Source organism: Pteronotus mesoamericanus, unplaced genomic scaffold (assembly GCF_021234165.1).
Source record: "Pteronotus mesoamericanus isolate MK-2021 breed Mesoamerican mustached bat unplaced genomic scaffold, CSHL_Meso_final contig_24, whole genome shotgun sequence".
NCBI classification, from domain to species: domain Eukaryota; kingdom Metazoa; phylum Chordata; class Mammalia; order Chiroptera; family Mormoopidae; genus Pteronotus; species Pteronotus mesoamericanus.
The window spans coordinates 8,547,776-8,569,944 of record NW_026555100.1 but is presented as its reverse complement, the minus strand read 5'-3'; the positions used below and the strand labels follow the sequence as shown (position 1 = coordinate 8,569,944).

Here is a 22,169-nt window from a genome sequence, read left to right as displayed (position 1 = left end):
AGATTTTGCTTTACAGTGTGCTACTAAGAATTAGGTAAGAGTCCACTATCAAGACTACTATAAAAATAAGGAATTTCACTCTCAGATTCCTAAAAATAAAGCTAGTTTTATTCTAGTCATTATAAAATTGAATTGTAAGATCATGGATAGAAAACATATGCCAAACAACACCCACATCAGCTTGTTGATATCTGGCTTCAGATTAAAATAAAAAGCCAAAAGCCCAAAATAAAATACAAGCCAAGTTTCAGCAAAATAATTTTATTTCCTAGCACATTGTAAACATATACATCCAATATCTTGCACATTTATTCACAAATGACTTCCAAATTCCAATAACTGTTTTGATATTTAAGCAGGTACTAAAAGTTATCTTAGTTGAGATATGAAAAATGCTTTTACATGGGTAACACACTAAATATATTGGATTGGTTACAGAAGAATTTGCTTTGTTAGATTAGTTCTATAAATGTAAAGCTTTGAAAAGTCACTACTTTTGCATCTAATACTTCCAGATGAATAGGATGCAGCAATATCCACTTGTATTCAAGAAATTTCCTTAGTTTTTCTGGTGATGGAACCACTTATCCACTATATTCAGAGAAAAGAAAAACAAATTAGAATACTCATTAACAATCAAAATACACCCAACATATAACAAAGAATAATATACTTGCTTTAATGAATCCTATTATGGATTACCTTAAAACAAACTTTCATACATGCAAAGTTTCTCTATGGCAAAAACAGGTAATTTATCACAGTGTTTTCTTTTGGGCTTCCTTACTCTTGATACTAATCATATAAACATGATTCTCACCAGAAGAACCTTACAGTGAATTCTACATCTGTGTGGGGAGAGAACTGATTTCTGGGGGAAGCAGCCTACGGCCCGGCGGGGACCCAGACCCAGCCTTCTCCAGTGTCCATGAAGCATCTACCCGGAACCCAGAGAACAGCGGGTTATGGTTTGGAAATGGCTGTGACTGGGGTTGGCACCAAAGGTGGTGTGTACAGCCGTCTTTCTTCCCACATACGCTATGGAAAGCTACAAACGTCTCCCTCTTCCTTCTTTCTCTGTATGGATATGGTAGTAAGATTATCTATAATCCCCCCCCCCACACACACAATGTTTAATGTATTTTTTTTGTCTTCTTTTTTTTTTTGTTTAATGTATTTTTAGTAGAATATTGATCTTACCATCTGTTGGTATTGTGCAGGCAGAGTCACATGGCGGTGGTAACTAAAATAAATTATTAAAATACATTAGTCTAACCCTATTTTTTAAAAAGCTAAGAAAGTACACTGGCACAAAATTTAAAATGAATCTGAACAGAAGATGACTATCCTAATGTACAGGTTCTAAAAATAATAATTTACAGGGCCCTGGCCAGATGGGTCAGTTGTTTGGAGCATCGTCCCATGCACCAAAGGGCTGCAGGTTAGATCCATGGTCAGGGTGCATGCAGGAGGCAACAGATCGGTCTCGATCTCTCTCTCCCCCCCCCACCCTCTCCCCCTCTTTCAAATCAATACACATCCTCGGGAGAGGGTTTTAAAAAAATAATAATAAAAATAATAATTTATAGGAACAATGCAAGGTTTGCTCTACTGCTACGAAATGCTGACAAATTCAGGCCTCGTTTAATGACACAGACGAGAATAATAAAAATAAATGTATTCCGAAGTAAAGAATAAAAACATTTACACACATATAATGATTTTATATATACTTTATATATAAAATGTAGGCAGAGTGTTCTCATTGAAAAGTTATGCTTGCTAACCAATGACTTTTTTCTTCCAATTTTTTTATTCATTTCAACTTGGTCAGGATTCATTTATAAAGATAAATCTACATATATTGGCTTCATTATTAAATTGTTATTTTTCCTTTTACTCAATTACAAAGCAGTAAAAAGTCATATCTCATTTTATTTTGTTTTCCTTATTTAATATTGAAAATGAGAAAAAATTAAGATGGTCTAGTTCAGTATTCTGGTTAATCCATGTCAGATAAAAAACAGTACAAAAATTATTTCATAAATAACTTACCTCCTTACATGAAAGTCTTTTCTAGGATTATGAACTGCCCCTGCAACAGTCTGCTTACATGTGTTCATGGTTTGTAACTATAAGACCTCACACAGTAATGTGCATACAGGAGGTACTCAAGTATTAATTGAAAGAAATACTTTTCCCCCTACTTAGCACCATATTTTTAGCTACCAGATATGTTCTTTTTCACAGAAACTTTTACGTACAGCATCCACAATGGCTTTAGCAGCATCAGGATCACACTTGAAGGGGCTCTCAGACACTGTGGTATTCATGCTATTAAGTAAAACGAAAGTAGTCATGAATTGCAGTAACAAAAACTTCTCTCTTAAGAGTTAAAAAAAACAAGTTGAAAATGGTAGACGAGATTCAATTTTGGTTCAACTGAGGTTCAAGTGAGAACCTCGTGTTTCTCAAGGTGCAGGATACAAAACCAATATACATAAATCTGTTGCATTTCTATACATTAATAACAAACTATCAGAAAGAGAAATTAAGAAAATAATCCAATTTACAATTACATCAAAAAGAATAAGACACCTAGGAATAAATTTAACCAAGAAGGTAAAAGATCTATAGAGTGAAAACTATAACACATTAATAAAAAAAATTAAAAAACTATAGTATCTTCTAAGTAATATATTTATAGATATATTATAAAATAATATAATAATGTCCACAAAAATAAATAGAAATATATTCCATGCTTATGAACTGGAAGAATCAATGTTGTTAAAATGTCCATACTGCCTAAAGCAATCTAGATCGAATGCAATTGTTATCAAAATTCCAATGGCATTTTTCACAAAAATAGAACAAACCCTACGATTTGTATGGAACCACAAAAGACCCCAAATAGCAAAGCAATTTTGAGAAAGAAAAACAAAGCTGGAGGCATCACACACTCTGATTTCAAACTAAATTACAAAGATATAGTAATCAGAACAGTATGGTAATGGCATAAAAACAGACATAAATCAATGGAACTGAAGAGAGAGCCTAGAAATGAAACCCAGACATAAAATGGTCAATAATTTATGACAAAGGAGCCAAGAATGTACAATGGGGACGGGACAGTCTCTTCAATAAATGGTAGTGGGGAAACTAGACAGTCACTTGCAAAAGGGTGAACTAGACCACAATCTTGTACCATACAAAAAATTAACTCAAAATAGATTAAAGACTTAAATGTAAGACCTGAAACCATAAAATTCCTAGAAGAAAATACAAATGGTAAGCTCCTTGACATTAGTCTTGATAATAAGTTTTTGGACTTGACACCAAAAGCAAAGGCAACAAAAGCAAAAGTAAACAAGTGGGACCACATCAAACTAAAAAGTTTCTGTATAGCAAAGGAAATAATAAAAAAAATGAAAAGGCAACCTATGGAATAGGAGAAAATATTTGTAAATCATACTAATAAGGGGTCAATATCCAAAATATATAAAGAACTAATACAAATGAATAGGAAAAAAACTCCAACAATCTGACTCATCAGGGAAATGCAAATCAAAACCACAATGAGATATCATCTCATGCCTGTTAAAATTACTATTATCAAAAATACAGGCAATAAAAAATGCTGGAAAGAATGTGGAAGAAAGGGAACCCTTGTACACTGCCATTGGGAAACACACTTAATTGCTATGGAAAACAGTGTGAAGATTCCTAAAAAAACTGAAAATAGAACTAGCATATGATCCAGAATTTCTCTTCTGAGGGTTTACCCAAAATAAAAACACTAATTCAAAAACATATATAGAGTACACCCATGTTCACTGTAGCATTATTTATAGTAACCAAAACATGAAACAACCTAAGTGTCTACCGATGAATGAATGGCTAAAGAAAATGTCATACTTATACACAATGCAATATTGTTCGCCTATAAAAAAGAATGAAATCTTGCCATTTACAACAACATGCATGGAACTTGAGGGCGGTATGTTAAATAAGTCAGAGAGAAAAAGATAAATACTGTATGATCTCACTTATACAGTTGACCCTTGAACAACATGAGGCTTAGGGGTACCAACCATCCCACATAGTAAAAAATCCACATATAACTTTTGACTCCCCCAAAATCTAACTAATTGACTACTATTGACCAGAAGCCTTACTAACATAAAGTATATTAACACATATCTTGTATGTTATATGTATTATATACTATATTCTTACAATAAAGTAAGCTACAGAAAAGAAAATGTCTTTGAGAAAATCATAAGGAAGAGAAAATAACATTTACAGTACTGTATGTATTTATTGAAAAAAATCCACATGTAAGTGGACCCATGCTATTCAAACCTACATTGTTCAAGGGTCAATTGTTCATAATATACTCATTTTGTAATTGGCCATCTTGCTGAATTCTTTACTTTTTCTAGGGTTTTCTGGGTGCACAATGATATCATCTGCCATAATATGCTCCCCTTTCGCCAATATTCCAGAATCAAAACACATCATTTCTTCATTGACTACTATTGCCAGAACAATATTAGTTAAGTGATGATAGTGGGCATTCTCTTATAAGTCGTTAAATACCTAAGTAGTATACTGCCTGACCGTGGGTTGGGGGCCAGATAGACTTGGATATGAGTCCTAACTCTGAAACATTTACTGTGGGATGACTTTAGTTAAATTTAATCTGCCTATATCTCTGTTACATGCTTGGCAAACATTTTCTACTCAATAAATAAGTAGCTATCATTAGTGGCAGGAAATTTTGTGAGCATGATAGATATTTGGTTTAGTTGTGATGCACCTTACAGATTTACATCGGAGAATACTAACCCTTGCCCCCGACCTTATTCTACCCATTACATTCTGACACCCTGATGCCAGGAACCTTTGCCAAATACCCTCACCAAGCTCTGACCTTACTGTCCTCCTTATAGTTTTAGTTTGTCCTGTTCAGAGTATCTTATGGGCACTTTTCAGGTGTTTATCTACCTTCCCACTCACTTGAGCACTGAATGACAAAACCAATGATCTCTTTTCTAAGTCAAAGTAATAGTACAGTGCGTTATGGCTATTAAAACCTTTGGAGCAAGCTGGTCTGCTTTGTGTGTTAAACATGTAAAAAGTCAATGCTTACCAACTGATTCCTTTTCCATCGACTTTCTTTGTCACTAGTGCTCTCCAAAAGTCATGAGTGCTTTTAACAATATCAACTGCAAAGTCCTATAATTTGAACAGATATGCATTACAAACAGAAAAATATTCTTAGGATTATTTCCCCAAAGCCTGGTAACTCTGTCTCTTTTGAATCATTTATGTGGATCAAAAATGGAAAACACTTAAATGAGCAAATCAACATCAAGGCTGTCGCGTCTTCAGATAGCTTTTAAATGATCATGTAGTATTTAAATGGCAACCATGGGTTAAATTATAAACCTCAATACAAGTACACCTAAAGCTACAATTCTCAATAACATATTACCTTATCTTTGAATTCTGCATTGAAAGAAAACTGGTTCTCTGGTTTCCCATCAGGAACCTTGTACCGTCTAAACCAGTCCACCGTAGCTTCCAGGTAGCCAGGTTTCAGCCGCTTGACATCATTAATATCTTAGCAGAGAATAAGCAGATTGCAAGATGCATATGTAATTATTTATGTGACAAAATATCAAGTATGTATTTACTTTGAAAGATGTATGGGATGGTTATGAAAAAAAGTCCAAGATAATGTCAGAGCTAACTACCTTGTTGAGAAGGGGACACATATACACATTAAAAGGAAATCGTCTAGTGTCTTAGAATAGTTCTGACATTACATAGTAAGGGAAAAATCAGTACAATAGTAACTTCTATTAGATAAAAAGAGGGAGAAATGATTGGGGCTACATAATGAACAGTTTGGCAAGTGTGGATAATTTCTATGAGGAGAGATGATACTAAGACAGGTTGAGGCTATATTCACAAAATTACACCAAAAATATATACTAAAAGAAATGAAAAATGGATTACATTGATATCCATTGATGCATTACATGTTAAATGTGTCTAGACTATTCTAACTATAGTATTGCCATTCTATATCACAATGTTTTAGTGAAGGTCAACAGCAAAGTGTTGTTAAAAAAACTTTTTAGTTTCTGTACAGCCATCAATAATGGTTAGCCTCCCTCAACTGTAAATGATCAAGCTGCCACAGAATGCAAGCAAATAGAAGATACAAGTGCTAAAAAACCAATTAGAAAAAGTATTTTTGGGAGAAGGAATATGTTTATCAACAAATATCAACTTACTGATATTTGTATGATATAATTTTGTTGAAGTCCAATTTATAACATAAACAGTTAAAGGATGTAATGCATTTTGTTTAATAGTACCACTAAAAGCATGGGAAGTTTACAGAGTGAACTGGGAACTGTTTAAACACTGATAAATTTCATTATTTTAAAAAATTTAACTTATTGATTTGAGAGAGAGAGAGAGAGAGATTTGATGTTCCACTTATTTATGCATTCATTGGTTGCTTCTTGTATGTGCCCCGAGCAAGTATGAAACCCATAACCTTGGCTTCAGGACGCCACTCTAACCAACTGAACTACCCACACAGGGCACACTGATAAATTTCAAGGAACTTATAATTCACATAAAATGTGTCACCTAACTTAAAAATCCAGAAACCCAAAATGGAAGTGTGGGGTATTTTCCAACAAATTTTCTAATTCTCTTATTCTTCAGGCACAAAGTGAATGTCCAACAACTTTACTTAATAATGACACTACTGGAATTAGCATCAGATACCACAAGTTAAAGGAATTGGTTCCAAAAGACGTAGCCCATTTCAGGCAGATCCCAGGTCACCGGCACTTCTGACAACCACTATCCGTCAGGGTTTCCTACAACTCTCTCTCAGGTTTCAGAATTTGCTAGAATGACTCCCAGAACTCAGGAAAACACTCCAGTTATGTTAACTAGTCTATTACAAAGAATACAAGTCAGGAACAGCCCAATGGAAGAGATGCATGGAGCGAGGGAGGGAGGAAAGCAGGGCACAGAGCTTCCATGTCCTCTCAGGGTGGGGGGTCCCACCCTCCCAGCACTTTAAAGTGATCACCACCTTAGAAGCCCTCCAAATGTCATGATTCCAGAGTTTTTAAAGAGTTCAATACATAGCCCCTCCCCCAAGTTGATGAGTGGGCCAGAAAGTGCCCACCCTCTAATCTCTTGGTCTTTCTGCTGACCAGACCCAGGCAGAGGCTAGCTAGGGGCCCTCCCATGAGTCACCCTGCTATCACAAACTCAGGTTTGAAGAAAGGGGCTCATCCTGAACAACAAAAGACACTCATCATTCGGGGAATTCCAAGAGTTTTAGGAACTTTTTGCTGGAACTGGAGACAAAGATCAAATATATTTTTGTATGTACCATAGCAAGAAAAAAAAATATAAAAGCTGATTAACTCTCTGTCTGTGAACCAGACATTGAAAGGTGTGCTAGATCCAAAATAAGGAACCCTGATTACCAGGTGCAGGAAAAAAAGTAAGGGAAAAGGCTCCTTTTGGAATGGCCACGCTGTATTCCATTGCCTGGATGGTCCACAATGATTTCCCTCTCACCGTGGATGGTTATTTAAACTCTTTCCAGGTCTTTGCAACAATAAACAATGCTACAATGAATATCCTTGTACATACATCTTTGTATATATTTGTAAGAAATTATGTGGACTAGATACTCGGAAGTACAGGTGCTGGGTCAAAGTGTTATTTATCATAATACCACTTTTCTATAAATGTCCCCAAAAAACCAATCTGGGATATTTGAAAAATATTTCTTATACAGAACTTATATAGGAAGTGAAAGTAGCTGTTCATCTTTCCTTCATAATATGGTACTATTTACTTTACAAAGTCTGTTCACCTATGGTCTCTCATTTGATTACACTCACAAAATCATGGACTTACAGATAATTACGAACTTCATCAAAGTTAATATATGGTTAATAAATCAAAGAATCCACATCTTAGCACCTGGGCCAATGCTCTTTCCAATCAGAAGACAAATTTATATTATCTTAACAAGATTAAAAAAAAAACAAAACACAACACCGTTCTTGGCACTACATGGTGAGGACAGAATAACAGTGTTGTGAGATCTCTTCGATTACCCACCTGTGATTAGGAAAATACAATGCCTAGGACAAGAATGGCCCACTGCCAGGATATTTGAAATCTGCTACATATTCTACCACTAGGTGGCTGTAGGCTAGTTGCTGTTATCTCATTAAACATAATCATAAACATCCTCGCTTGACGATGAATGTAAAGATGTTGACTCTTGCATAAAAAATTTCAAATTTTAATTTGGTTACCAGAATCAAATGCCTTAATCAGATCTGAGAACCCAACCGATAAGCTGCAACATACCAGATAAATGGTAATATTGTCCTCTGCAGTTCTGAGCCACAGAAATCATGGTGATTTCCTGGAGGAACACTTAAATCTTTGGCATGTACACCTTATTAATGAGTCTGATAACAATGAATTTGAAGTTGTTAGGGGTAAACGTGGCCTCAAATCTCATCAAGGCCCCTGTGTACCTGTTGCTTTGCCCTGGTTGAGTCTTTGGAGTCTACAAAACATTTTCTGTATTCTAATCATGAGTAACGATGGGTTCGAAATACAGGACTCACTGGGAAGGGTACAAGAAGACTTCTGTTACCAGCCTAAGATGTTCCATCTTTGGAGAGTTACAGGAGAGAGTACTTTCAAAGGCATTAGCACTAACGATGCTCAGGTTAACATCTCATTGCAGAATCCCAACAAGACAAAATTTCACATTCTAGAAGCAGACTCATAGACACAGAGAACAAACTGAGAGTTGCCACAGGTGAGGGGGGTTAGAAAGATGGATGAAAAAGATGAAGGTATTAAGAAATACAACGTGGTAGTTACAAAATAGTCATGGGGCTATAAAGTACAGCAGGGGAAATACAGTCAGTAACACTGTAATAACTATGTATGGTGCCAGGTGGGTACTAGAATTATTGGGGGGGATTGCTTTGTAAATTAAATAATGGACAACTATGCTGTACCTGAAACTAATATAAAATAATACCGAATGTCAACTGTAACTGAAAAAAATTAAATAAAAAGAACCAAAAACTTCACAGCTCACTAGACAGTGACCTAAAGTGTTCTTCCCAATGACTGATGTGTAGCCATCGGACCTGGAACACTTATAGAATTATTTTAGAGATTACACCCAAATATACTCGGCTCACACAGTCTTTAAGGGCTTCTCAATAGCACCTTACATCCTATTACCCATTCTCTAGCTGCCTTTTCTCCCTAATAACCTTAATGGTAGGGGTTTGTTTTTGTTTTCGTTTTGTTTTTTGCATCTAAAGATGACAAACTTTATTCTGCATCAAGGTATTTGGAAAATGAAGCTGCATTTGGGGAACATAACAGATGAGGAACGATCCACATGCAGTGATTACAAATTGAGTTACACAATTATTTCCTAGCTACGTATTACCAGACACTCCCTTATCAATGCTTAATTGAAAACAGAACATGATTTACCACACTAAAAGGCTAGAATTTAAACCAGGAGATATAAATGTAGCACCTATCTGTATTTTTAAAAAATCACCAAATATGGAAAAATCAAATACTGAGAGAGAACTCTGTTCTTAAGCACATCTCATCTGAAATCCAACCAGAAAGCCAGGCCGTGATTTTTTTAAAGCAATTCATTGTATGAAAAAAAATGTGGATGCTAGATAATTCAGTAACAAAGGGTACTTTTAGGCTACAACTACGAAGTAAACTGGTTTTCTGAAAACATTTAGGAAAACATTTCATCTCATTTTTCACATGTCAGAAACACTGATCTTCAGAAAAACTTACTTAGCCTATAGAAGTCCATTCTGAAATACAGGTGAGCCAAAATGGTTTTTTTTAAAGGATTATGATATATATACCCTGTAGGTCAGTATAATATGATGATTGTGATGTTATGAACAAAAGCAACACAGAAACAATTCTGTGAGAAGCGTGGCGTTGGAAACCACCCACACTCACATAACTGTACATACTGGGCTTTGTCATCAAGTTATGGAACGGGCAAATGAGTTCAGTATCAAAGTTTGAATGTTTTTTCACAGTTGTTCAAATTATATTCCAAAAATTATTTTCTTGTATTTTCTACCTTTTGATTTTCAAACAATTAGTTGCAGAGAATACAGAAATCCCACTGCATTTCATGCAATACTTTAGATGGCCCTTCCATTTTTCTTGATTTATCATTGTTTCAAAATCTTCAAAGTAGCTTAATGAAGCTCATGACAGTGTCTGGCACAGGGAGCTATAGCCTTTTATTGCCTTTAAACACGGTCACACCATCTGCCGCCCCATTTGTCTTCACAAAATCAGTTCTTTTAGGGTCTGCTCAAAACACAGGGTCTGAGGTAGACTGGCAAACTTCAGCATCCTGCACAGCAAGCTGATACTTGCCAGTTTCAAGTCCGCAAGGCTGTACCTCTTCACTGATGCACTTTCTTTAGGTGTGACAAACACACAAAGCATCTATGTATTCCATCATGTAACCAAGCAAAAAAACCTGAAGTCTCCTGAAGCCATTTAAACTAGCCATTCCAAAATCTCCTGCAACCACTTTGCTAGTCATACCATCAAAAATGTTCCCTACCATAAACAAACAAAAAGTGGTATTGCTGCTTTCCAAAAATAGGCACTGTTCCATACCACTGAACATTTATTGAGTTTTCCAACTAATATGTCAAAAGTCTCAAAAAACCTGAAATTACTTTCCCAGCTTTCCTGTCACCAGCCAGAAGCAAAAATCTTCTGTGTGGTATTTTTGTTGTTGTTGTTTGTTTTTGGCCTGTTAGCAAATTAAGTTTACTTTAAAAAAGAAAAACCAGTTAGACTGTTGTCTTTATAAAGTATATGAAAAAAACACAAAAATTCGCTTTCACTGCATTATTGAATACCTGAGGTAGTTGAGTAAAAATGTACATTTAATGCCCTGCCAACACCATTCAGCACTTCCCTTAGGTTATCCTTAGTGTTAGATAAAAATGAAACTGAGGACAATTTTTCTCTGCAATAGCTTAACATTTACACTCCTGTGATAATTCTGTTCTCATCCAATTTTAACTACTGGACATTGAAACAATTTATTTGTATTTGATGACTTCAGAGAATACATCATTCAGCCGGTTTCTGGCATTATGGGGGAATATTAAAGAAAAATTAGAAAATTTTTTACACTGATAATACAGAAGGGAAGTACAGAGCTTCCCTCTTTCTCTCCCTTCCACCTTATTATTATTTTTTTTTAAAGTTGGGTGTCCGACATTTCAGAGATCATAAAGTATATACTGTCCCAGAGACAGAGGTTCGAAGGTGGCCTGATCCTCAGAAACAAGCCACCAGGTAAAACCCTGTGCGTGACTCTGGACATGGGTTCAGCACCCTCTGCTGGTTAAGCAGTTGGTGTGCGGCTTAGCATCTGCCTCTGTGCGGGGCTGATTCCCTGAGCCTTCACGTCCATCTTGACGGAAGTCATCTACTGTGCAGAGTTTTCTGCTCTTGGTGCTGCTTTCCCTGAGTCAGGATTTTTCTCTGGGCAACCTGGCAAGCATAGAAATGACCAGTTATTTTTACCACTCTTCTCATCAGGCACCTGGCCATGCGTGACAACTTCTGCGCTTGATAAATTCTGAAACTCATTCACTGTTTTGCCTTTTTCAATAACTGCCGGCAGCAAAGGATGGCACTCTGCTATGAGCTTCGAGTTTCACCTCTTCTTTAGGGCTAAAAAAGCTTTCTTTTTTTTTATTTTTCCCATAAATTCTTCCCCAGCCTGGAACTGCGCGCCTGGAGGCCCAGTGATAACCGCCAACCTCGCTTCAGCTGGAGCAATCTTCATAGAAGCTCCTGGAAATCGAGCTGTTTGCTCTGCCGGCCTGCTTGCCCCTGCTTGCCCCTGCTTGCTGATAACAGCACACGGACGAGTGAGGCTGTGAGGTAAGTAGATGAATGTCTCTTTCTGATTGCTCAAACTATGGGTGGGGAGGAGTCACAGCCGAAGGGGGCCCCAAGGTGGGAGCTGGCATCCCTGAACTATATGGGAACAGACCCAAGGCATTCAGATTTAGTCCGGGAGTTAAATGTGCCTGAAAATTCATAGAAGCAATACCATTTTCATAACACTCCCTGATTTTCTTCATTATCTCTTCTTAGTTTCAAAGCTTTGGCATGTTTCAACATTGTCTTTACCTATAATAGTGCAGGTTATATACCGTAAACTCCTGCAATGGATATCATGATTTTACCCAATGGATATCATCGATTTACCCGAAAGAGGCATAGCTGAATGCAGAAAAGCAACATTCCTTTCACATTCCCTTGAGGCTTTGGTAATGAGGATCTAAGCTTGGTCTGAACCTAACTAACAATGACCCTTCCTGAAAGGGTCCCTGCCCAGCCCTTCTCCCAGTCAGGCTGGGCCAGCCGGCCACCCATCAGATCGGCCACCCACCAGATCGCTTCCTCGGCCTGCTCTCGTTTCGTCACTGCAAGCCCCTGGCAGTTTTAGATTTACTGAAAAGTTATGAAGATACTAGAGTTCCTTGACACCCTGTACCTAGTTTCCCCTGTTATTAGTATCTTATATAAAGATATTTGCCACAATTAATGAATCAACAGTGATATGTTATTATTAGCGGAAGTCCAAGCTCTATTCCAGGATCCCGCATTCCATTTAGTCATCATGTCTCCTTAGGCTCCTCGTGGCTATGAGTTTCTCAAACCTGTTTTTGATGACCTTGACTGTTTTGAGGGGTACTGGGATTTGTCTATTGGGGTTTTGTCTTATTTTTTCCTCAAAATTCGACTAGGTTTAGGAATTTGGGAGAGGCAGAGCGCAGAGCTAAAATGCCATTAAAACCATGTCATTTTAAGTGTTCTTAAGATGACTCATCGCTACTGATGTTGACCTTGATAAGCTGGCTGACTAGTGTTTGTTAGGCTTCAGTCGCCGAGTTTTTCTCTCCAGCTCCCCTTTCCACACTGGACCCTTGAAGAAAGTCACTGCGCACAGCCCATACTTCAGGAATGGGGAGCATGCTCCACCTCCTTGAGGATGGAAGTATTTACATAAATTGTTTGGAATTCTTCTGCATGGGAGAGTTGTCTATTCTTCCCCATGTTTGTTTACGTAAGCATTTATTTATGTCTGGATGGACTCATGAATATTTATTTTATACTCCGGGTTATAATTCAACACTGCTTTCTTTTGTTGCTCAAATTGTTTCAGCTTGGCCACAGGAAGCAGGCTCAATCAACTGTGTGTTCCTCTGACATACCCCCATCATTTATTTTTTAAAGCACTTCTTTACTTTCTGGCATGACAAGGTAGTCCTGACTCATTTTATATATTCCCTGCCCCAGCCTCAGACCTAGGTATTTCTCCAAGGAGCCTTGGTTCCTTTCACTGAAGAATGATATAGAAACCAAGATCTGGGTGCCAGGTGGGTTCATTTCTTCTGAAAGGGTCTTTTAGGTCACCTCAGCTAACAGAGTAAAGAAACATAAGTAAGTATCCTAATCCAGTATATACATACATCTCAAACATATTTTCGTCTGTATCTAGCTGTATCTCTATGAAGTCAAACAGTTCTTACTGATATCTCCCTCTAATCCGTTACCGCAGGTATCATTCTTCATTCTAGCGCCCCCCCTTGCTTACCTATAACCTCCACTCCAACAGCGAGAAACCTGGCTCCCACGTCTATCACCCACTTACTTAATTCCTCAGTCTTAGTAGACATATAGAGCGGTTTCAGAATGGTTAACCTGTACTCCACTGAGAAATATCTTTACCGACTACGGTACAGTGCTTATGAGCAGTTCCTTTTGCCCTTAGCCTTACCATTTCTGCTCATTTCCAAAGTTACTTGGTTAGCACCTTTTCTCCTACCCCCTCAGTGGGATTATTTCACACATTTGTAATAGGCTCTTTTGTTAGTCTGTGTTCCACCCTGAAAATGACCTCATAAATGTTTTGAAATTTGCACATATTCAGATTCACTCTTTGTTCTGTGTATAAGTTATCTATCGCTGCTGTTACAAATTATTGCAAACATAGTGGCTTAAAAAAAAAACCCAAACTACCAAATATTTTTATCTTATAGTTCTGTGGACTTAAAGTTCCACATGATCTCATCAGCCTAAAAGCAATGTGTTGGCAGGGCTGTGTCCTGTCCTTTCTAAAGGCTCTAGGGGACAGTGTTTCCTCGCCTTTTCTCACTTTTACAGGCTACCCATATTCTTTGGCCTGCCTGCCCCCCTTCCCCAATGCAACGTCTTTAAAGGCAGCAATGTCTCTGAACCTTCTTCTGCTATCACATCTCCCTCTGACCACAGCAGAGAAAAGTTCTCTGCTTTCAAGGACTCGTGTGATTAGATGGAGCCCATCTGGATAATCCAAGATACGATCCCCATCTTAAGGTCCTAACGTTAACCTGAAAGTCCATCAGCTATGTAAAGAGGATATTCACAGGTTGTGGGGATTTGGGGTTAGGCCTCTTTGAAAGGGGGAGGGGGCATTATTTTGACACTATAAAATTCTGTGGGCTTTGATAAATTCAGAGTATCATGTATCCACCATCACAGTGTCATACGGCATAGTTCACCACCTGTGGGCAGAATACAGCCTACTCCTCCGCAAGATGTCCACATCCGAATTCCCAGAACCTGTGAATATGTTATGTGGCACGGCAAGGAGAAATGAAGACTGAAGATGGGACTAAGGTTACTAATCAGCTGATTTTGAAATTAGGGGATTATCTGGGTAGGCCCAAAGTACTCATAAAGGTCCCTATAAAGTGGAAGAGGAAGGCAGAAAAGCAAAGTCAGAGATGTGACAAGGACTCGACCTGCTATTGCTGACTGACAGGTGATGTGAAACAAGGGATGCGGGCAGCCTTTCGACGCTGGAAAAGGAGCTTCCTTTAGAGCCTCTAGAAGGATGAAATCTTGCTGACACCTTCATTTGAACCCTGTGAGACCCATTTCAGACATGCAAGACAAAACTAATTCAATAACTAGATAAATAGATTAGGTCATTAACTAGAGGCAAGGTTAATACAAAAATAATCGAGATTAAACTGGACAAAGAGTTACAAGGTATAAACATTTTTTCAAAAATGACTCTAGCTAATCAACTTACACCACCACTAACCTATACTTTTATAGTCAGCCAATTTTTAACAGTGGTGCCAAGACAATTCAATGGGACAAAGAACAGTCTTTTTCAACAAATAGTGCTGGGACAATGGGATTATCTATATGCATAAGAATGACGCTAAACTACTACTTCACAGTATATACAAAAATTAACTCAAAACAGATCAAAGACCTACATGTAAGGGCTAAATTTATAAAACTCTTAGAAGGAAACATAAGGATAAATATTTGTGACCTTGGATTTGACAATAGTTTCTTAGATATAACACCAAAAAGCAAAAAAAATTTTTTGATAAGTTAGACTTCATCAAAATGAAAAACTTGAGTGTTTCAAAGAATGCCACTAAAAAAATGAAAGGACAATCAACAAAATGGAAGAAAATACAAATTATATATTTAATAAAGGTCTAGTATCCAGAATGTATACATAGCTCTTATAATTCCATAATAGAAAGATATACCCACTAAGCATGACTATAATGAAAAAGATTAATAGCAAGTGTTGGCAAGGAAATAGAAAAACTGAAACCCTTATGCACTGTGGCAGAACTATAAAACGGTACAGCTGGCTTTGGGAAAAAAGTTTGGCAGCTCCTCAAAAGCTTAAACGTAAAAGTTAACATGACTGCGCAACTCCTAGGTATACATACTCAGGAGGATTAAAACCATATGTCCACACAAAAACTTGTACAGGATTGTTTGTAACAGCAGCATTGTTCCTAATAGCCAAAAACAATCCAAATGTCCATTAAGAAATGAATGGGTAAACAAAATGTGGTATATATCCATAAAATGGAGTGATATTTAACTATAAAAAAGAATGAGTACTAATACATGCTGCAACATGGTGAAACTAGAAAACATGATGCTAAGAAACCAGATGCAAAAGGCCATATATTTTATGATTCTACATATGTGAAATATCCAGAAACGGAAAATTTATGGAGACAGAAGGCAGATTAGTGTTTGTGAGGGCCTGGGAGAAGGAAGAAAAAGAGAGTGACTTCTTAAAGATACAAAGTTTCCTTCTGGAATGAGAAAAATGTTCTGGAACTAGGCAGTGGTGATGGTTGCACAACAAAGTGAATATACTAAATGCCACAAAATTGTGTACTTCAAAATAGTTAAAATGAATTTTGTGTTAGCTTTACTGCCAAAAAAGGGGAATGAAGTACTGAATATGTAATAATATAGATGAACCTAAAAACATTATGCTAAGTGACAGAAGCCAGACATATCATCATATGAACCCGTTTATGTGAAATGTTCGGACACATCATCATATGAACCCGTTTATGTGAAATGTTCAGAACAGGCAAACTCACAGAGACAGACAATAGGATAGTGGATGCCAGGGACTAAAGGAAATGAGAACAGCGCGTGGCCACTAATGGACATGGGGTTTCCTGTTGGAGTGGTGAAAATGTTCTGGAATTAATAGTGGTGATGGTTGTACACTCTAGTAAATATATTAAAAACTATAGGACTGTACACCTAAAAATGGTTACTTTTGGATTCAGGTCAAGAAGGCAGAGTAGTTAAAGGCAGTATTCACATCCTCCCATGAACACATCAAAATAACAACTAAACTACAGAACAACCATCATTTAATTAAAGTCTAGCTAAACAGAACTCCTATGACTAAGGAGGGGCAGAGATGCAGAACAGGCTTGTCTCATACCAACGCATGGCAGTTAAAAATCAGGAGGGGTATCTCGGCTATGGAGGTCCCCCCTGAAAAGCAAGGAGTTCCAACCTCACACCAGGACCCCCAGCTCAGGGCTCTAGTGCCAGGAAGAGAAGTCCCCCTAACATCTGGCTGTGAAAGCCAGATTGTGGCTGAGCGAGACAGAGGACTTGCTGGAGCTCCAGGTATTCATCTTAAAGGGCCAGAAGGGACTTACTCAGGCCCACTGTGAGCTCCAGTGCTGGGGCAGTAGCTGAAAAGGTGCCAGGGTCATACAGGGAGCAATTGAATTGCCTGGCTTTGGGGTGAGGACTGGAGGGGCAGCTTTCTCCCAAACAGAAGTACTGGCAGAAGCCACAGTTTCTTTGTTGAGCTGTCTCCCTGAAGATGCGGCTGGAGGCCATATCTGAGCCTTTATCAACCTGACACTGTTGACTCCGCCCTGGTGATTTTCCGAGACCCACCCCATCTAACAGACAGGCCCACCCAAGCTATTTCCAGTGGCTTTTCCATACAATCTGTCTTGGCTCAGGCTGTGGACTTTCCTAAATTCTCTCAAAAGTTCACAAACCCCAAACAAGCAGCATCTGGCCTCAGCAGGCCCGTGTCTCTTATTAAGTGGCCTCATGCCTAGCAGTAGCAGCAGCTGGACTCGGGTCACAGCCTGGCCTCTCCTGGGCACCAAGCCCAGCACAAGTAGCAGTCACCTGCACATCACACTGTAGCTCATGCTGAGTGGTACCAGGCAGGGCACAGTCTGCGGCTGACCTTGGCCTGCACCTCCCAAGAGGCCTCAGAGCCAGCACACCCTAGAGCCAGCTTCAGACCTTGCCAGAGCACCATCCAACTACTTACACAAGCGACACACTCAAGGGGTGGACTCAGCAGGCACCCCTGAGCAACTTCTGCTCCAGGGCATCAGCCCCTGCAGAGCAGCTCCTCTGCTGTAGTTGCAGCGGGTCCTCAGAGCTTATCACCCTGGGATGGGGCTGGGGAGGATGGGGTTTTAATCCCTCCCACAGATGCACCAACAGCAATCAAGGCTCAACTACAGCAGGAAGGTACACACACCCACATGGGGATGTGGCTGGAGCACCTGGCTCAAGTGGTTTGAAAGCTGTGTCACTGGGCCCTACAGGATCCCCACTACATAAGCCCGCCTTACCAAGATTGGAAGACATAGCAAATCTACCTAATACACAGAAACAAACTCAGAGAGGCAGACAAAATGGGGAGACAAAGAAACATGTCCCATGCTCAAAGAAATTAAAAAGAACTTCAACAACAAGAAAAAATGACACAGAAACCATAAAAAAGAACCAGTCAGAAATGAAGAATACAATATCTGAAATGAAGAATACACTGGAAGGAATCAATAGTAGATTAACTGAAGCAGAGGATCGAATCAGCAATTTGGAAGACAAGGTAGCAGAAAACACCCAAATCAGAGTAACAAAAAGAAAAAAGAATTTTTTTAAAAAGTGAGGAGAATTTAAGGGACCACTAGGACAACATCAAACATAACAACATCTGTATTATATGGGGACCAGAAAGAGGACAGACCGCAAGGGATTGAGACCCTATTTGAAGAAATAATGACTGAAAACTTCCCTAACCTGATGAAGGAAAAAGACACACAAGTCCACAAAGCACAGAGAGTCCCAAACAAGATGCCCAAGCCAAGACACTTCATAATTAAAATGCCAAAGGTTAAAGACAAAGAGAAAAATCTTAAAAGCAGCAAGACAAAAAGCAGTTGGTGACCTACAAGGGAGTTCCCATAAGACTGTCAACTGATTCCTCGACAGAAACTTTGCAGGCTAGAAGGGATTGGAAAGAAATATTCAAAGTGATGAAAAGCAAGGACCTACAACTAGGATTACTCTACCGAGAAAAGCTATCATTTAGAATTAAAGGACAGGTAAAGAACTTCCCAGATGAGAAAAAATTAAAGGAGTTTATCACCACCAAACTAGTATTACAAAAAATGGTAAAGGATCTTCCTGAAGAATGAAAAATATGAATAATAAAGTGGCAATAACTACATATCTATCAACAATTACATTAAATGCAAATGGATTAAATGGTCCAAACAAAAGACATACTGTGACTGAAGGGGCTAGAAAACATGACCCTTGCACATGTCTACAGGAGACGCACTTTAGATCAAAAGACACACAAAGACGGAAAGTAAAGGGATGAAAAAAGATATTTCAAGATATTTCAGGAAACAAAAAAGCTGGGGCAGCAATACTTATACAAGACAAAATAGACTTTAAAACAAAGGCTATATAAGAGACAAAGAAGGACCCAGTAATTCCATTTCTAGGTGCTTATCCAAAAGAACCCAAAACACTAATTCAAAAAGATATATGCATCTATATGTTCATGGCAGGATTATTTACAACAGCCAAAATATGGGAGCAACTTAAGTGTCCATCAATAGATGACTAAATAAAGGAGTAGATTTAGAAGGCATATGTACAAAGGAATATGACTCAGCCAAAAAAAAAAAAAAATTGAGATCTTGTCACCTGCAAAAACATGGATGGACCTAGAAGGTATTACGATGAGGGGAAATAAATCAGAGAAATAAAAATGCCATATGATTTCACGCATATGTGGAATCTAAAAAACAAAATAAACGAAAAAGAAATATAAAAAGACTCAGATACAGAGAACATTTTGATGGTTGCCAGATGAGTGATTTTGGGGGAAGGGTGAAAAAGGTGAAGGGATTAAGAAGTAAAAACTGGTAGTTACAGAACAGTCATAGGGATATAAAGTATAGCATAAGGAATACAGTCAATAATATTGTAATAACTATGTATGGTGTCAGATGGGTACTATTTTTATCAGGGTGATAACTTCATAAGTTATATAAATGTCTAATTACTGGGTTATATAGCTGAAACTAATCTAATACTGAATGTCAACTATAATTGAAATATAAACAATTATTAAAAAGAAGCTCTTAGGGACTCTATAGTGCTGTCCAATAAACCATTCTGTGATGATATAAATGTTGAAAAAAAGGGGACTTTTTATGGTATGTGGATTACATTTCAATTAAAACAAAAGTTTACAAATAAATAAACAAAGCAACTGAGTGTGCATGTGTGGAGGAGGAAAGGAGAAAACAGCAAACTATGAGATTTTTTTTTATTTCCTGGAATTAAGGAGAGTTTACTTAGTTAATTATAGAAGTCCATTATTAGAATTAACAATGCTTCATCAAATGTTTTGTTCCTTCATTCTTTAACAGTCTGAAGGCATGAATTTACAATTCTGTCATTATAGGTTAAGTGGTTCATCAGATGTAGGCACAAAGACTTAGACTCTTTAAATTTTCTTACCATTATAATTGGCTGCATCAGGATCATCCACATTAATGGCAATCACTTTCCAATCAGTTTCTCCTTCATCAATCATAGCCAATATGCCCAGAACTTTCACCTTGATTATTTCGCCTCTTGCACATACCTGAGAGTCAATAATCAGTCAGTACAATACTACAGAATGAAACTTCGGAAGAAAAGCTTTGCTCAGTGGACAGCAGGAAATAAGGAAGATGCCAAGTTTCTGCAATTAAGATTGTTCTTTTAAGCAGTTTCTAAAACACTAAACGAGTAAATGCCTGTTAGTCTTATCAAAGTTGAAAATGTACCTTTATTACTTACGGTCCTAGGAGAATCAGTAACATGATTCAGGATAAATATTTTTTGAACTGTCATTGATTGTGCCAAAGAATAAACCTTCCATAATTTGTTTCAAATACATATTTTAATGTGCTTTCTCTACCTTTTATTTTATAGAAGCCACTGAGTTAAAGTCATACAATTTGACTGAACTTTATGACTTAAGAAACTGAATGGCAGCTTTCTTTTCAGCTATTTAGTATTCCCCCAAGCCTAAGGAAGATCTTAAAGACATAGAACTACAGTCAGAATCTTAAAGCAACACCACTTTATAGAGGAATCCCTTGTATTGAAATGAAATTGGCGTAATACCCTTCACCTATTGACCAGCCATCTGCCTTCTAAAGCAATGCAGAACATGTCCACTTCTTCCTCATACATGTATAGTCATATATGTACATTTTTTCTAGGCTAATTTTATTTTATTTTCATTTTTTAATTTCTTGTTCTTTGCTTTTATTTAACTCAAAATAACTAATAACAAAAACATTAAAACATATTTCCAACCCTTGACTATTCAGTTAGTTTTGGTGGATGACACTTGATTTTTTAGTTCTTGCTTGTTTCCAGTATGTAGTAACATATCTATCATAAATATATCTCTAAAAGTTTGCAGCAGGCTTTAAACTTGCATATTTATATCCTAATCAAATAACATGATTCAGTACTTAGTTTTGAATCTAAATATGCTTCTCCCACACAGAAACTCATTAAAATGAATAATCATAAATAGTCTAGCTATTAATCAGTTTTCAATGAAATGTCTAAATACAGCACATACATACAGGTTGCATTTTTGCTTATATTCTTTACTACTCAAAAATGAATGTAAGATGTACAGCAAAACTGTATCATAAACACATTCAATTTACATTAATTCAAGATTCGAGATCAGTGAAAAGGGAACCGCAAGGTACATAACAGTAAATCTCATGACAATACCACCTATTCAATGAACAGACACCCTTGGGAAAACAGAGTTGAATGCTGTCCCTGTGCTGTTCCCTTAGGCTCTGTCAGTTCCCATTCTGACTCTTAGAGGGCAAGCATCTTTCAGGGATAAGTGTAATTTGAAGGTATGTGTTTTTTATACAAAATAGCCCCTAAGCAAACACCAACAACTTCAATTGTTCTTCAGCAAAAGAAACAGTCATTTCTTCCAACACTGGAGGAAAAACTGGTCATGGTAGATGGACACATTTCCAATATGGTGCCTTTCTAAAGGGCTTTGAAGGATAATCTTGATACCCCGTAATAGCTAGTGTACTGGCATTAGAAGCCAGGCTCTGGGTATGACGCAACTCCACTGTAATGTATATTTAAATGCCGTGGTTTAAAAAGTGCCCTACTATTTATTGTCAGCATCATTTAACTTCCAGTTTACCGTATTTTGCCGTGTATGATGCACATCCACATTTTGTGTACATTATACATGGGATTATGTAGTCATCATATCCATATATAATGCACGTCCTTACTTTTCCCTCAAAAATTTAGGG

General features: G+C 37.5%; 1 protein-coding gene across 1 annotated transcript in view; it reads right to left on the bottom strand.

Moving 5' to 3' along the window:
- Positions 1-245: 245 nt before the first annotated feature.
- The window catches only part of PPA1 (inorganic pyrophosphatase 1), a 39,810-nt gene continuing 17,886 nt past the window's right edge, over positions 246-22,169 (bottom strand). Inside the window, exons 6-11 of the mRNA XM_054572668.1 lie at positions 20,329-20,455; positions 5,501-5,628; positions 5,156-5,241; positions 2,265-2,334; positions 1,201-1,243; positions 246-591 (exon numbers count right to left, since the gene is read on the bottom strand). Of these exons, the coding sequence (XP_054428643.1) occupies positions 560-591; positions 1,201-1,243; positions 2,265-2,334; positions 5,156-5,241; positions 5,501-5,628; positions 20,329-20,455 (486 nt within the window). The 3' untranslated portion in view covers positions 246-559. The remainder of the gene's footprint in view (positions 592-1,200; positions 1,244-2,264; positions 2,335-5,155; positions 5,242-5,500; positions 5,629-20,328; positions 20,456-22,169) is intronic.